The 18,070-nt window shown below is 40.8% G+C and overlaps 1 protein-coding gene across 5 annotated transcripts in view; it reads right to left on the reverse strand.

Annotated features, from left to right (window-relative positions):
• Positions 1-18,070, reverse strand: part of CADPS2 (calcium dependent secretion activator 2) — a 484,769-nt gene that overhangs the window by 250,270 nt on the left and 216,429 nt on the right. For all 5 annotated transcript variants that reach the window (XM_082846689.1, XM_082846688.1, XM_082846687.1 and 2 more), the window contains exon 7: positions 11,232-11,343. In XM_082846689.1, coding sequence (XP_082702815.1) covers positions 11,232-11,343 — 112 coding nt within the window. The remainder of the gene's footprint in view (positions 1-11,231; positions 11,344-18,070) is intronic.

The following is an 18,070-nucleotide window of genomic DNA, read 5'->3' on the forward strand; positions in this document are numbered from 1 at the left end:
AAGTTATTTGGGTAGAAACTTCAAAAATCCATTTTGGGGACTTCTCTGGTGGCACAGTGGTTAAGACTCTGCCTGCCAATGTAGGGGACACGGGTTCGAGCCCTGGTCCAGGAAGATCCCACACGCCGCGAAGCAACTAAGCCCATGCACCCGCAAGCCACAACTACTGAGCCCGTGTGCCACAACTACTGAAGCCTGCGCTCCTAGAGCCCGTGCTCGGCAACAAGAGAAGCCACCGCAATGAGAAGCCGGCGCACCGCAACAAAGAGTAGCCCCCACTCGCCGCAACTAGAGAAATCCTGCATGCAGCAACGAAGACCCAATGCAGAGGGGAAAAAATCCATTTTGGACTCAAGAACACCATTTGGCAGGTTAAATAGTACCCAGGAGTACATTAATTCATTCTGAAAGACTCAATGCAAACTGCATTGCTCACAAATAGATGCCTTGTGGGATCATTTAGATTTTTATATGGCTATGTTACAAAAGTCCCGCTTTTAAATTTTTGCGGGGACAATTGATTATGATGAACTGTATAAGTTTGGGTGCTTAACTGGTCTACTATTTACCTGCTCGGACATACCCATAGTAAGAAAAATTCCCTGTTCTGTCTCGAGGTATTCCCTTAGCACCCGGTAGAGGGCTGGCCACCAACTTGGATGAAAAATCTCCATATGCCACCCCCGTTTCCCTAAATAGGTATTTGCATTTGCCATCTACAAACAAAATCTGCAGGCCAAGCATTTGCCAAAGAACATATCCTTTGAGTGCCTAATGCCGATTTAAATTTGAGCTATCATTTCACAGAACTATGTGCTACAACAGATCTTTTTTTTTATGTGTTACTAGTTCTCAACCCTGGCTGCACCTTAGTATCGGCGATGCTATTTGTGCCAGTGCCTCTCGACCCTATATGCACATTATCAGCTCCTGAGAAGTGCTTAGAATTCTCTTTCCTGGGCTCACCCTAAACCAACTAAAAGTGTGAGCCCAGACCTTGAGTCTTTTCAAACACTCCCTGAAGCAGTTCTTATGTGAACATCAAGTTGAGACGCACCATCACAAATGACAGTAATAAAAGCAGCCAGACAGTACCCTAATAAGATTCAAATCACTGTATAAAATGATATAAAATGATTATGCATGAATTGGCTTTAGCTTAAATAATATTCAGTTCCTGCTTTAAGTCATGAAATTAAATTGGTCCACACCAACACCAAGATTTGTAAAACAGTCACATTACCTCATCTATGAAACGTAGCATTTAATGATTGTTTTAGGGCATAGACTTTGGGGTCAGAAAACGGGAGTTCAGATCAGGACTCTCGCAGTTGCTAACTGAGTGGTCTTAACCTCTGATTCTCACTCTTTAACTAAATATGGACTGCTACTAGCATCTTCAAAGAGGATTAAATGGGATATGTGAATACTAAGCAGTAATAGCAACCAGTAAATCAATATAATGATAGAAAAGGAGAACAAGAAATGACAACACAGTGTGTATTTCAGACAAGGGGTCACAGATCCAGAGAGTAAATGACTCCAGATAACGCTTAATAAAAAGTCAGTGGAGTTAACCTTACTCAGTATGGCAAAACTGATCTAATAAATCCTTCAGTGAGCTGCTTGGATGAGAATTATTATGATAGACCTGTTGAAGGAAATCTCCATAATGACTGAACCTGTAGTATCTTCAGTGATTTTTACCATTTAGAATATAAATAAGCTTTATCTTCTATTGTACTAGGTTACTTTTGGTACGCGGGCCTCTCACTGTTGTGGCCTCTCCCATTGCAGGCCTCTCACTGTTATGGCCTCTCCCATTGCGGAGCACAGGCTCCGGATGTGCAGGCTCAGCGGCCATGGCTCACAGGGGCAGCCGCCCTGCGGCATATGGGATCCTCCCGGACCGGGGCACGAACCCATGTCCCCTGCATCGGCAGGCGGACTCTCAAGCACTGCGCCACCAGGGAAGCCCTGTACTAGGTTACTTTTAATGAAGTAATCACACATACATCCTTACTGAGATACGTTCTAAGGACAAAAAGAACTACAAAGAAATACTGACCATTAGTTGGTAAGTTCTTTGTTGGTTATGGTACTGGTACATTATTTCTGGAACAATTTTGTATGTATTACAAGACAGAAGATAAGTAAACATATTGACGCTGCAGGGAACCTGTAAACTCATGATTTTTAAAAAGTATATATTCCTTAACCATAAGTGATGATACACAGAATGTTGATTTCTAAATTCCATTATCACTAAAAAGAATCAGTGCTGATTACAGCCCCGGGATAGGGAGAGTACAAGCTGAGTCAATCAACATCTCAAGCTCCAAAAAACAAAGACTGATGCTATCAAGCTTAATTAACTTCACTAATACCAGGAAAATCTACTATTATATGACTCCCGATATGATGCTATGGGAATCACAAAACATCACCTATGTAGGGTTCTTCCCAAAAATGTTTAGCTGAATCCAATCATGAAAAAACAGTAAGACAAATCCAGAAGGGAAAACATTCTACAAAATTAAACTCGTTAAAAATGTCATCATCAGGGCTTCCCTGGTGGCGCAGTGGTTGGGAGTCCACCTGCCGATGCAGGGGACACGGATTCGTGCCCCAGTCCGGGAGGATCCCACATGCCGTGGAGCGGCTGGGCCCGTGAGCCATGGCCGCTGGGCCTGCGCGTCCGGAGCCTGTGCTCCGCAATGGGAGAGGCCACAGCAGTGAGAGGCCCGCATAACGCAAAAAAAAAAAAACAAAAAGAAAATCATCATAGACAACCCCCCGCCCCGCCCACCCAATATATGATCCTGAATTGTATTCAGGATTGGGGGATGGGGAAATCCAGCTTTTACAGACATGCTAGGATAATAATGGGACTCTGAATGTTGACTATATATCACATACTAATATTCATCAATATTAAATTTCCTAGGTGCAATAATGGAATTGATACAAGAAAATGTTTGTCTCTTAGAAAATATAAGCTGAAGCATTTTGGGAAAAAAATGCTGAAAAGCCTTTTTTATTACAAATCTGTTTAAAACTAAGCTTTACATTCTGAAATAATTTCAAAAATTTACAGAAAAGTTGCAAAAATATTATTGAAAGTTCCTGTATACCTCTCAGAGTTTCCCCCATAATTAACATATGATACCATGGTACTTCTGTGAAAACCATGAAACATACATTGTTACATTACTCTTAACTAAACCCCAGACTCTATTTGGATTCCATGGGTTTTTCCATCAGTCTTTTCTATTCCAAGACCCAATCCAAGACACCACATCGCATTTAGTTGTCATGTCTCCTTAGTCTCTTTTGATCTGTGTGTGACAGTTTCTGAGTCTTATTTTTATACCTAGACAGACTAGAAAAATACTAGCCAATTACCCTGTACAGTGTCCCCTAGTCTGGTTTTGTCTGATATTTTCATCATAATTAAACTGGGTTTAAGTTGGGGTTTTCAGAAAGAATATCACAGAGGTGAAACATGCCGTTCTCATAACATCGTAACAGGAGTACATGATAGCTATGTGGCATCAATGGCAGTGTTAATCTTCATTACTTGGTTAAGGTAGTGTTTGCAGGTTACTGTTTTTCTCTTATATTGCTTAGGTGTACATTTCTTACCACTCCTTTCAGTGCAGTTATGTTGTACCTTGTAATACAACTAAGTTCATCTGTGTTAATCTGCATACATTAAAGTACATGCTTTACGATGTACAGTTCTTCTTGTTTATTGAAGTATGGTTGATTTACAATATTAAATTAGTTTCAGGTGTACAGCATAGTGGTTCAGTATTTTTACAGGTTATAAGTTATTACAAGAAAATGGCTAAAATTCCCTGTGCTATACAATATATCCTTATCTATTTTATATCAATACATAGTAATTTGTATCTCTTAATCCCATACCCCTAACTTGGCCCTCCCCACTTCCCTGTCTTTGCTGGTAGCCACTGGTTTGTTTCCTATGAGTTTGTCTCTGTTTTGCTATACCCGTTTGTTTTATTTTTTAGATTCCACATATGATTTCCTTTTTGAGTTCTTCATTGACTTTTTTTTTTGTGGCTGCATCGGGTCTTTGTTGATGTGCGCAGGCTTTCTCTGGTTGCGGTGAGCAGGGGCTACTGTTTGTTGTGGCGCACAGGCTTCTCATTGCAGTGGCTTCTCTTGTAGCTGAGGACAGGCTCTAGGCGCGTGGGCTTCAACAGTTGCACCACGCAGGCTCAGTAGTTGCGGCACGCAGGCTCTAGAGTGCAGGCTCAGTAGTTTGGCACACGGGCTTAGTTGCTTCACAGCATGTGGGATCTTCCCAGACCGGGGATCGAACCCATGTCCCCTGCACTGGCAGGTGGATTCTTAACCACTGCACCACCAGGGAAATCCAATCCATTGTTTTTTAATAGCATGTTTTTTAAGTTTGCACGTCTTTGTTCTTTTCTGTTTGTTTTCTATAACTGACTTCTAGTTTCATACCATTGTGGTCCAAAAAAATGCTTGATATAATTTCCATCCTCTCAAATTTGTTTAGACTTGTTTTGTGGCCTAGCATATGATCTATCCTGGAGAATGTTCCATGTGCCTTTGAAAAGAATGTGTATTCTGTTTTTGGATGTAATGTCCTGTAAATATCTACTATGTCCAACTGGTTTATTGTGTCATTTAAAACCACTGTTGCCTTATTTTGTGTCTGGATGATCTGTCCATTGATGTCAGTGGGGTGTTAAAGTCCCCTATCATTATTGCATTACTGTCAATGTCTCCCCTTATGTGTTAGTATTTGCTTTGTATGTTTAGGTGCTCCTGTATTGGGTGCATACATGTTAATGAGAGTAATATTCTGCTCTTGTATCGATCAATTTATCATTATATAATGCCCTTCTTTGTGGTTTGTTAAAGACTTTGTTTTAAAGTCCATCTTGTCTGATATGACTATTGCTACCCCCATTTTGTTTCCATTTGCATGAAATATCTCTTTCCATTCCCTCACTTTCTGTCTGCGTGTCTTCAGTTCTGACGTGAGTCTCTTGTATTATCCAAAGAGCCACCCTATGTCTTTTGCCCTATGTCTTTTGATTGGGGTACTTAGTCCATGGACACTTAAAATAGCTATTGATAGGTACCTACTTATTGCCTTTTATTACTTGTTTTTCTGTTGTTTTTATAGCTCTTCCCTGTTCATTTCTTCTTGCTTCTTCCATTGTGGTTTGATTTTCCTTAGTAGTATGGTTGTGTTCCTTTATCTTAGTTGGTAGGTTTTTAATTTGTGGTCACTGTGAGGTTCATGTATCTACTTGTTTTAAACTAGTAGTCATTTTAAGTTCAAACACACTCTAAAAGAGCCACATTTTTTACTCCCCTCCTCTGCACCATTTTTAATGTCATATTTTACATTTTCACACGTATCCCTTTACAGTTTTTTGTGGTTATAGTTGCTTTTACAATTTTTGTCTTTTAATCTTTGTACTGGCTTATGTAAGTGGTTGATCCTCAGTCCTTACTATATATTTGCCTCTCCTAGTGGAATTTTCCTTCTCCTATAGATTCCTATCTTTCCACTTAAAGACACTTTAACATTTTTTAGGATAGGCTTAGTACTGATGAACTCTTAGTTTCTGCTTGCCTGAGAAGTTCCTTTTGTATTCTAAATGATAATCTTGCTGGGTAGAGTATCCTAGGTTACAAGTTTTTCCCTTTCAGGATATTGAATATATCATGTCACTCCCTGCAAAGTTTCTGCAGAGAAGTCAGCTGATAGCCTTATGGGGATTCCCTTGTATTTGACTCTTCTCTTGCTGCATTTATAATTCTTTATCTTTTGCCATTCTAATTATGATATATCTTGGTGTGGGTCTGTTTGAGGTCATCATGTTTGGAATCCTCTGTGTTTCTAATACCTGGATATTTATGTCCTTGCTCAGGTTTGGAAAGTTTTCAGCCATAGTTTCCTCAAATACATTTTCAATCCCCTTCTCTCTTCTCCATTCTGGGACCCCTATAATGCAAGTATTGGTGGGCTTAATATTATCCCAGAGTTCTCTTATTTTTATTTTTTAAAATTTGTTTTTCTTTTTGCTGCTCTGATTGGGTGATTTCCATTATTCTATCTTCCAGATCACTTACTCATTCTTCTGTATCATTCAGTGTGCTATTCATACCTTCTTGTGTGTTTTTTTTTTTTTTTTAATTTCAGGTATTGAATTCATTTCTGATTGGGTCTTTCTATTTTTTAACTTGTTAAAATTTTCACTGTGTATATCTATTCTTTTCCCTAATTTAGTTAACATTTTTATTACCAATATTTTGAATTCTTTATCTGGCAAATTGTGTGTTTCAATTGCAAATTGTTGAGGTTTTCTCTTGCTCTTTCAATTGAGAGCAATGCCTCTACCTTCTCGTTTTGGTGAACTTTCTCTGCCTCTATGAATTTAGGTGAAACAGTTACCTCTTGTGGTCCTGAAGGAGTATTCTTATGTGGGAGAGTCCCCATACAGACTGTGTCCAATGCCTTTGGTAGGAGAGCTGGATTTGATGAGGATGCAAGTCACTTCTTTCCTCAGGGTGTTCTGGCAGCTATGACCTTGGTAGGGGGTGGGGCTGGAGATGGAGGGGCTAGAGCCAGGTGTGAGGCAGGACCTCCCCTCTGCTCAGTGGCCAGCAACACCCTATTGGGGGGAGTGATCTGATCCCAAGTTGCTGGAGCAGACTCCCTGAGGGTCAGGCCTGAGCTGGCTCTATTCCATTTAAGTATGTGTTTATCCCTCTCCCTGCACTGGGGACCCTTGCCCCAGAGGGGGTAGTGCTGAAGCAAATGGGGTCCTTGGGGGCTCTCTGCTCCTGTCTGCCTCAGACAGAAGTCCAAGCTTTCTCTGCCATGCTGCCTGTGCAGGCACCCACAATAGTTTCCCTCGCTCTGCTCAGACACAGCCTCAGGTGCAAATCCCTCTGTCCCTAACAGCTGATCCCTCTCCCCAGCCTCTGCCACCCTTGCCCTGTGGTGGAACAACACTGCAGGGCGGGGGGGACCCACATGGACTCTAAGCATGTATGGGGGTGATGAGCTGTGGTGGAGCGGCTGCCACAGAGATCTGGGCTGCTTTTGATGGGCTGCTTAAGTAAGTGCCAACAATGGCTGCCACCCCCTCACCCAGGCTCTGCCCCAGTACCTGGTAGTCTCCGTGTCCCACAGCTGAGTCTTCTCCCCAGTCACGGCTGCCCAAGATCCCATGTCTTGGGAAACCTGGCAGCTGCTAGAGCAGCCCTCTCTTCACCCTGCCTTGGGGGGCAAGCCAGTGTGCTCGTGCTGCCAACAAGCTGAGTCCAGTGTTCCCAGAGCCCTCCTGTTAGCCCTCCTGTTCCCAGAGCCTCCAACCAGCCAAGGGGGTTCGTGTCCCCTGTTTAGGACCCTGGGACTGGGGTGTCTAATCTGTGGCTCTCACTGCTCATTCCTCAGGGCAGGCGTTCAGCCGTGTATTCTCCCTTTTCCTCTAAGTTCCCTTCCAGGCACACAAGTCCCAACCTGATCGTTTTTCTTCCCTTCCTACCTGATTATATGTGTATCTTTCTTACAGCCTTGGTTGTATAGGAGTCCTTCTGCCAGTTTCCAGTTAGTTTTCAGTGAGAACTGTTCAACATGTAGGTGTATTTCTGATGTACTTATCAAACACATGTGAGTTCCACATTCTCTTACTCCTCCATCTTGATTGATCTCCTCCTGTGACGTACAGTTCTATGTGTTTAGGCAAATACATACATTCATACATCCAATACCCAGTATCACATAGAAAAATTCCTTCACCTTGAAAGATCCCTGTACACCCCTTTTCAGCCAACCACTTCCCCCCTGGGTCAATCCATGGCAAACACTCATCTGTTTTCTGTTTCTATAATGTTGCCTTTTTTAGAACAAATCATACATTATGTAGTCTTTTGGGTCTGACTTCCTTCACTTGCATTTAAGTTTCACCTACGTTGTTTCATGAATTAGTAGTTCATTTCTTTTTACTGCTGAATAGTATTCCACTCCATAGATGTACCACAATTTATCCATTACTCTGTTGAAGGACATGTTACTGCTTCCAGTTTTTTGCGATTATGAATAAAGCTGTTACAAACACTCACATGCAGGTTTTGTGTGGACATGAACTGTATAAACCCTTGGGTAAATACCTAGGAGGGCAGCTGCTGGGCTATATGGTAAGTCTACGTTTAACTTTATAAGAAACTGGCAAGTTGTATTCCACAGTGGCTGTACAACTTTTCATTTCCGCCAGCAAAGATTAAGTTTGTTGATTTGAATCCTTGTCAGCTTTTGTTACTGTTAGTTTTCTTGTGTTATATCCATTTAGTGTATCTTCTTGTGCTATACGTCTATTTTAAAGGCTGTGTTACTCATCTTTCAAATACCACACAAAATTTTAATTAAAAAACTTCACTAAACTAAGATCCCCAGATACAAGAGTTATATCATTTTAGACTACAAAGCTCAGTAATGCCTTTTTCTTCAAATTAAAATGTTGTTACTGTTTCTAAGTATAAAAGTAGGTAAATATATAGAAAACATTACGAGTAGCTCTACCCTCCAGCGATGACCACCATTCTCTTCTAATTTTCTTCTAATTGCACACATGTGGTCAGATTATAACACATCTAAAGACCCAAAGTGTAAACCAAGAAGGAGTCTGATATGTCTGAGGAACAGAAAGAAAGCCAAACATGAAGGAAGAATGATAGTAAGCAAGGTGTGTGTAATAGGAGATGAATTTGGAGAGAGATCAGTTCAGGCAGAGCAGAGTTCTTCAATGTTGGTGTGTGTCCAAATTATAAGGTGGCCTTGTTAGAACAGACTGCAGCACCCCACCCCCAAGTTTCTGTGCCAACAGATGGAGAGTTGGGTCTGAGAACTTGCATTTCTAACAATTTTCCAGGTGTTGCTGATGCTGCTTGTCCAGGGTCCCACTTTGACAACCCTTCTTGGCCATACGACACTATGATGAGGGGTCTGATTCTTTGTTCCAAGTAACTGAGAAGACAATGGAAGATTTTAAGGACAGAATGATGTGATTCTGTTTTGAATTTTAAATAGGTCATAGTGGCTGAGGTGTGAACGCTGGATCAGAAGGAACGAGATGACAAATGAGGAAGCAGTAAGCTGACTACTACTAGTGAGAAATAATGATGTCTTGAATTACGGTCAAGGAAATGTTAAAGTGTGAACATACTCAGTATAAAAATTTAAGAAAAAGCTGACAAAACTTGCAAACAGATTGGGTATTAGAGTCAAAGAAGAAGAAAAAAAGGGCATGCTGAGGTCACCTGCTTGACAATGGCCCCTATGGAAGACTTGATGGGGTTGCTAATCAAAAGTTCTTATTTCAAAAATATTTAGTGTGAGATATCTGTTAATACACAATTAGAAATACCAAGTAGGCAAGTTGGATATACAAATCTGAAGCTCCAGAAAACTAATTTAAAAATTGGAAGTTATTAACCCAGAAAAACATTTATAATCATGGAACCTACTGAGGTCATTAGCATAGATCTATGGATCTCGAGCAGGGGTGCTCCCAGGGGACACTTGGCAATGTCTGGAGACATTTCTTACCATCTTTACTTAAGAGGGGACGAGACTACTGGCATATATATTGACTGGTCAGGAATGCTACCAAATATCATAAAATGCACAGGAGTGCTCCTAACAACGAAGAATTATCCTACTCAGAACATCAATAGTGCTGAGGTTGAGAAACTCTTATACAGATAGAAAAATTGTCTTTCATGTATCACAGGAACAGGGGAGCATGAGGTCTTTCTCAGATATACAACTGATTGGAAGATATACCACTCATGTACATAATTTAAAAATTGCTTTTATATATATAGATATCTATATCGATCTAGAGAGCTGAAAAATAAATTAAAAATACCTTAAATTACGTTATAGCTTTAGACTTAAAATGGCTGCTATTACACAGTGAAAAATAGTTGCAATAAGGAAACAAGGTAAAATGAATGTAACAATAATTTAAATGAGAAACCCTGATTCACAAATCCATCAGACCACGTGCAGTCTCCAGGGTCCTGCGCTTAGATTATGCCACCTGTATACCTTTGTTGAATGAATAAATGCACAAATATATAAGCACATGAATGAACGAACATTATGGTTTAGCTCTCTTAGGTATTAAGAAATACACATAACAGGGAAATAGAAGAGGAAATCTAGCATATGAATGCAGACTCACAATTTCTGGAGTGTGGGTATCGATTCACAAAATCCCTAGAAATGAAAAAAACTTCAAAGGTGAAAAGGATACAGAAAAGGAGGAAGAGTTGAAAGGAACAGAAATCCCAACTTTAGGGGGAAAAAAATCCAACATACACACGAATCCTAGCATCCTTCGACACCTAGCATCACACCAGCTACCCACCATTACCAGCAATTTTCAAGTAAGATTTCTTAAGGCTTTATTTTCTGTAAAATATATATGAAAGCAGTGCTCAGGTCTGGGTAAGATAGATCCACATTACAGAAGATAACTTTATAGTCTACTCACTGGAACACATCTACCTCGTTAACAAAAGTGCAGATAATCTTTCACAGAGAGGTGTTAAGATCACACATCTACCATAACGTCAGAAGAAGCTGAGAGATACTGGATTAGAGGATAAATATGTTACAGGTATGAAGAGGTGACTATAGGAAAAAAACAATTCTATGCTAAAAGGTGTGTGGCGAAGACCTTCTCACAGGGAAAATGAGAGAGGTACAAGAGATAAATACACTTAAGAGATATTCTGTAATCAATCTAATCACAACGAACATAAAGAGCAGATGACTTCAAATATGAAGAGGATGCTTGTAACCCACGGACAGAAATGTCTGAATTAGGGTTACCTTTCACCAAGAAGGACAAGTTGGCCTATACCATTCACTCACTGGCCAGTGGAGTACATGTGACAAGAATGACTCAGTCAGTGACTAGGACCTTATGTGTTCCCCTTAAACACCCAAGGCCTATCACAATACTTTCTCCATTACAGCAATTACGTTTAGTAAATCAGAGCTGTAAGCTGGGCTCGTGGGAAATTACAAATAAATTATTAATGTACGAACAGAAGGTTTACACACTGCATACTGGTCCACCTTAACTCTAAATCAAGAGAAGTTAAAATTGTGCTCTCTGGGAAACACGGAGCTGAGCATAACTCACCCTTCCCAGTTCTTTATCTTCAAGGGCCAGGACCCCAGTGCTTTCCGTGAAGAGTTTTACTTTGACCACAGGCCGTGGATGAGTAGTGGTAAAATCTCCTTGGGTTCCCCACCTGCAATGAAGTAACAAAGATTCTCTTTGAAACGCAGCATTAATTGTGTTTTCCATGTAGATGTGTTTCCTTAGAAGGCAGATTAAGCAATGGAGAATCTTTCATGGCTCAGAGATTTTTATCTTTGCTTCTGTTTCTGACAGATGGCACAGTCAAGAAAGAAAATAACAATAAGCTTTACAGCTTGTAATAATTTTTCAGCTGTTCTAAAAATTAGCACATTAGAGTACAAAACACTGTGTGCCGTAAGGTTAAGGTAAAGCATTAAAGAATATATATATGTAACTGAATCACTGTGCTGTACACCTAAAACTGACACAACACTGTAAATCAACTATACTTCAGTTTTAAAAGAAAGGTAGAGCATTATAGATAGAGCTATTGGAACCTATTTTATTAATTCAAACACAAATCACAACACAATTTTTATGGATGGCTGGGGAAAACTGTTAACGGTTGGAGTGTGTAAGAGGTCGTTTCTCAGAAATTATTTTTGCATGCTGAAGATTTCACACCATCTCTTCTTACAGAGTCTTCACTAGATATTTTATTTATATTTTTAAAAGTGGAGGTAATCATCTCATGCCTTACTTTACATGATTTTTTAAAGCTCCTGTCAAAAGGAAAGAAACAAGCACCATAAAGATAGGAGCGTTTTGCCATTAACTTCCCAGTACACTCTGCTAAGAAGGAAGTCAGTCTGTCGATATCTGGCTTTTCAAATCATAACAAAATAACATGCTCCCTTGGCTTATCTTTTAATTAATAGCATCTCATCTTTACCACATACCAACTCATTCTAGTCTATTTGCAGACTCAGATAGCACACACCTGATACTAAAAAATCTTATCAATGTTTCTCATAATTCTGAGATCAGACGTGATATTCAGCACAGCATAAAGAAAACACCACCGAGAAAAACAGACATAACAGGAAGAAAAAGAGAGGCTTAATGAGATAAGATTCCTGCTAAAAGTAAATAATCAAATAAAAATACCAATTTCTTATTTAAAAAAAAAGTTTACCACATTCCTGGCACTGTCTAAACTTTATTTTATAAACCTTATTCAGAAAGCTGAAATACAGAAAGCTGACGTAAGTATACCAAAAACTAAATAATCATGATGTCTTCTCCGATCACAGCCGTTTTAATTTTTAACATTGTGATACATGTACAGTAAAAGCAGAGGCCATTTCAATGACTGAAGAAACCTGCCTCAAGATGCACTTTGTTCTTTTGAAATTAAAGTCATACTTCAGAGGGAAGGGAGAGATTCATTCAGGATGGAAAGCAACTTAATTTCTATTTTAGATTTCTAGAAACTGATTAGCAAAGAATCTTTTTGCCATTTCATAGAATTAAGATGGTCTGAGATAAAGTAGAGCTAAAATAGGAATAAAAATAAAAATAGATTCAGAACCAAAATAAGGAAGGAGAGAACAATTCTTAATTTAGAGTGTGGAATCTTAAGCCTTGAATACAGTCAGCCGATCTGGATAACAACTCCGGAGTTGACGCCCATGACATACCCTTCTCTTTATTGAGTAACATGTTGTTAAATTTGGAAAACTAACTTTTGGAGACATTTTCTTATAACTGAAATCAATGATTTTTAGTAGTCATGTAGACACAGCCTAATAGTTTTCCACAGAATTTGCTGATCTTTTAAATTAAATTCTCTTCATAAAAATTCTTTGGTGTATTACATCAATGATATTTTGTCTCCTCTAATGTCAAAAATCCTTTGAAACTATTATTACAGTTTTAGATGATTATTTGAAATTCCTAATCTACTCCAATATGCAGTTCTCCAAAGAGAAAAATATTGACTGACCCTATTAACCATCACTGAGGGACTTGGTGAGTTTTGTCTTTTACCCTCATCCTCCTGTAATTTTACCTGAAGGAAGGGAAATGTGTTACCAATTCCACTTTGTTGGATACAATAAGACAAATAACACCGCACATGGAAAGAGCTGTGCTCACCCATGATCGCACGAACTTCCAGAAAACTGCCTACTAACTCAGATCCTTGACAAACAAGCATCTTCAACATCTGTTCTTCAATCTTTATTCACTGTGGTACGTCTCTCATTTACTCATTAAAACCATTTTATTGTGAACATCCTATATAAGTTGCCTAAAAGTGAGACACAATGTAAATAATAATAAAAAGAAAATCGATATTCCCACAGCTCAGGTTAAGATGGAAAATGTACCAGGACATTAGAAGAGCTCTGTTCAGGTCTGCAGTGGTCACATCTTCCTCTCGCCCCTACTCCACACTACCACCAAAGTAGCTAGGATTTTGGATTTTGTGTTAATAATTCCCTAGAATTTCTTCTTCTTCTTTTTTTTTTTTTGCTGTACGCGGGCCTCTCACTGTTGCGGCCTCTCCTGCTGTGGAGCACAGGCTCCGGACGCGCAGGCCCAGCGGCCATGGCTCACGGGCCCAGCCGCTCCGCGGCATGTGGTATCTTCCCGGACTGGGGCACAAACCCGCGTCCCCTACTTTCTTCTTAAAGGGAATATTTTCAGCATTTTACCTCTGAGTGTGTCCTTCTTCGTCTCTTGTAATAGTCTTTATTTTAAAGTCTATTTTGTCTGATGTGAGAATTGCTACTCCAGCTTTCTTCTGATTTCCATTTGCATGGAATATCTTTTCCATCCCCTCATTTTCAGTCTGTATGTGTTCCTAGGTCTGAAATGGGTCTCTTGTAGACAGCATATATACAGGTCTTGTCTTCATATCCATTCAGCCAGTCTTGCTCTTTTGGTTGGAGCATTTAATCCATTTGCATTTAAGGTAATTCTTGATATGTATGTTCCTATTACCATTTTCTGAATTGTTTTGGGTTTGTTTGTGGAGGTCTTTTCCTTCTCTTTTGTTTCCTGCCTAGAGAAATTCCTTTAGCATTTGTTGTAAAGCTGGTTTGGTGGTGCTGAATTCTCTTAACTTTTGCTTGTCTGTAAAGGTTTTAATTTCTCTGTCAAATCTGAATGAGATCCTTGTTTAATTTCTCTGTCAAATCTGAATGATTTAATTTCTCTGTCAAATCTGAATGAGATTTAATTTCTCTGTCAAATCTGAATGAGATCCTTGCTGGGTAGAGTAATCTTGGTTGCAGGTTTTTCCCTTTCATCACTTTAAATATGTCCTGCCACTCCCTTCTGGCTTGCAGAGTTTCTCCTGAAAGATCAGCTGTTAACCTTACAGGGATTCCCCTGTATGTTATTTGTTGCTTTTCCCTTGCTGCTTTTAATACATTTTCTTTGCGCTTAATTTTTGAAAGTTTGATTAATATGTGTCTTGGCGTGTTTCCCCTTGTATTTTTCCTGTATGGGACTCTCTGCACTTTCTGGACTTGACTATTTCCTTTCCCATATTAGGGAAGTTTTTAACTATAATCTCTTCAAATATTTTCTCAGTCCCTTTCTTTTTCTCTTGTTCTTCTGGGACCGCTATAATTCAAATGTTGATGCATTTTTATGTTGTCCCAGAGGTCTCTGAGACTGTCCTCAATTCTTTTCATCCTTTTTTGTTAATCTTGCTCTGCGGTAGTTATTTCCACTATTTTATCTTCCAGGTCACTTATCCTTTCTTCTGCCTCAGTTATTCTGCTATTGCTTCCTTGTAGAGAATTTTTAATTTCATTTGTTGTGCTGTTCATCACTGTTCGTTTACTCTTTAGTTCTTCTAGGTCCCTGTTAAACATTTCTTGTACTTTCTCCATTTTATTTCCAAGATTTTGGATCATCTTTACTACCATTACTCTGAATTCTTTTTCAGGTAGACTGCCTATTTCCTCTTCATTTGGTTGGGCTGGTGGGTTTTTACCTCGTTCCTTCATCTGCTGCATATTTCTCTGTCTTCTCATTTTGCTTCACTTACTGTGTTTGGGGTCTCCTTTTCGCAGGCTGCAGGTTCATAGTTCCCATTGTTTTTGGTGTCTGCCCCCAGTGGGTAAGTTTGGTTCAGTGGCTTGTGGAGGCTTCCTGGTGGAGGGGACTGGTGCCTGTGTTCTGGTGGGCAGGGCTGCGTCTAGTGGTATGTTTTGGGGTGTCTGTGATCTTAGTATTATTTTAGGCAGCCTCTCTGCTAATGGGTGGGGTGGTGTTCCTGTCCTGCTAGTTGTCTGGCATGGGGCATCCAGCACTGGAGCTTGCTGGCCATTGGATGGAGCTGCGTCTTAGCGTTGAGATGGAGATCTCTGGGAGAGCTCTCGCCGACTGATATTATGTGGGGCCGGGAGGTCTCTGGTGGACCAGTGTCCTGAACTCAGCTCTTCCACCTCAGAGGCTCAGGCCTGACACAAGGCCGGAGCACCAAGACCCTGTTAGCCACACAGCTCAGAACAAAAGGGAGAAAAATGACAGAAAAAATAATAAAAGAATAAAATAGGATAAAAGTATTAAAAATAATAAAAGAAGAGAGCAAGCAAACCAACAAACAAATCCACCAATGAGAACAAGCGCTAAAAACTATACTAAGATGAACATAAAAATCAGAAACAAGTCAGTCACAGACAGCAATCCCCAGGGCTACAGTTGCTCCCAAAGTCCCCCTCCTCAATTTGAGATGATTTGTTGTCTATTCAGGTATTCCACAGATGCAGGGTACATCAAGTTGACTGTGGAGATTTAATCTGCTTTTCCTGAGGCTGCTGAGAGAAATTTCCCTTTCTCTTCTGTGTTCGCACAGCTCCCAGGGGCTCAGCTTTGGTTTTGGCCCTGCCTCTGTGTGTAGGTCGCCTGAGTGCATCTGTTCTTCGCTCAGACAGGAGGGGTTTAAAGGAACAGCTGATTCGGGGGCTCTGGCTCACTCAGGCCAGGGGAGGGAGGAGTACGGTAGTTATAATTGGAATGTGGGGAGAGCCTGCAGCGGCAGAGGCTGGCATGACGTTCCAACAGTCTGAGGCACGCCGTGCGTTCTCTCGGGGAAATTGTCCCTGGATCACGGGACCCTGGCAGTGGCGGGCTGCACAGGCTACCGGGGGCGGGGCGGGTGCAGTGTGTGTGTGGACAATGACCTGTGCTTGCACACAGGCTTCTTGGTGGCTTCATCAGCAGCGTCAGCGTTCCATGCTCGTCTCTGGGGTCCAAGCTGATAGCCGCGGCTCGCGCGCCCATCTCTGGAACTCATTTAGGCGGTGTTCTGCATTCTGTGGGCAGACAGGGAAGGAATCCTCTCTCCTCACGTACCCTGAAACAATGGTCTCTTGCCTCTTAGGCAGCTCCAGACTTTTTCCCAGACTCCCTCCCAGCTAGCTGTGGTGTATTAGCCCCCTTCAGGCTGTGTTCACGCAGCCAACCCCAGTCCTCTCCCTGCGCTCTGACCGAAGCCCGAGCCTCAGCTCCCAGCCCTGCCCGCCCCAGCGGGTGAGCAGACAAGCCTCTCGGGCTGGTGAGTGCCGGTCGGCCCTGATTCTCTGTGCGGGAATCTCCCCACTTTGCCCTCCGCACCCCTGTGCTTGCGCTCTCCTCCGCGGCTCCGAAGCTTTCCCCCGCGCCGCCACCCGCAGTCTCCGCCCGTGGAAGGGGCTTCCTAGTGTGTGGAAACTTTTCCTCCTTCACAGCTCCTCCCAGAGGTACAGCTCCCATTCCTATTCTTTTGTCTCTGTTTATTCTTTCTTCTTTTGCCCTACCCAGGTACGTGGGGAGTTTCTTGCGTTTTGGGAAGTCTGAGGTCTTCTGCCAGCGTTCAGTACGTGTTCTGTGGGAGTTGTTCCACATACAGATGTATTTTTGATGTATCTGTGGGGATAAATGTGATCTCCACATCTTACTCCTCCACCATGTTGAAGGTCCCTCCTCTACTGTGCTATTTAAATCTATTTTATCCTTGATGATTTTTGGTATCCCTTATATAGCAAGGTGTAAGTATCGAGGTCTCCCACCAAAATTGAAATTTTTGTCAATTTCCCTTTGTATTTTTGTCAACTTTTGGTGTCCTTTTTGGTGATGTAAAGTGTTCAATAGTAACCATGCCCTTTAAGTATGAACAGTTTATTTTTTCACGATCCCAAGGTCATGATTACTTTTCAACCATCAGACTTTTGTAAAATTAGAGAACTAACACTATGCTAGGAACGGTGATAAGGTACAGACAAGCTTAGAGAAGTCAGACAAGGAATCTAATCAATATATTCCAAGTAGAGACAGTAATTTATTAGAAAACAAAGAGTTAAAATTTATGAGAAATCATTAGTAATCTATAACTTGGAAGGGAATCCAGAGTATCCATTCTCAAAACCAGTATGCCAATGAAGGCAGGAAATAGATGAATATCAGAGGCCTGATAGGCGATCCACAAGAGTACATTTACCTACAAACCAGGTCCAGGAACTCTGTATGCAGAGTATGGATTGCTAATGGCCAACTCCTGTGAAATGAGGAAAGCTTAAACAACATGCTTTCAGGCAGGGAGAAGCTGAGGCACAAGGATACTGGCAGATCCTAACTAACAGCTAGAGGTCTAAGTTTTTATGGACATTTGACAAAAATGTGCAATTTTAAAGAGTGCATGAATATAAATATGGTGACACTTAACAGTCCTTATATATTCCAACATTCTAGGATACAAGCAAACTGGCATCACCTTGATAATTTCTCCTCTGAAAAATAAGTTAAAAAGATATGTACAGTTAAAACATGCTTATGAATTCTGTAACGAATGAATTAAAAACCAAAGTCTCCCTCCCCCTCCACCAAAAAAGTCAGGGAAG

The sequence above is a fragment of the Leucopleurus acutus genome (assembly GCF_964270905.1).
Source record: "Leucopleurus acutus genome assembly, chromosome: 9".
Classification (NCBI taxonomy): Eukaryota; Metazoa; Chordata; class Mammalia; order Artiodactyla; family Delphinidae; genus Leucopleurus; species Leucopleurus acutus.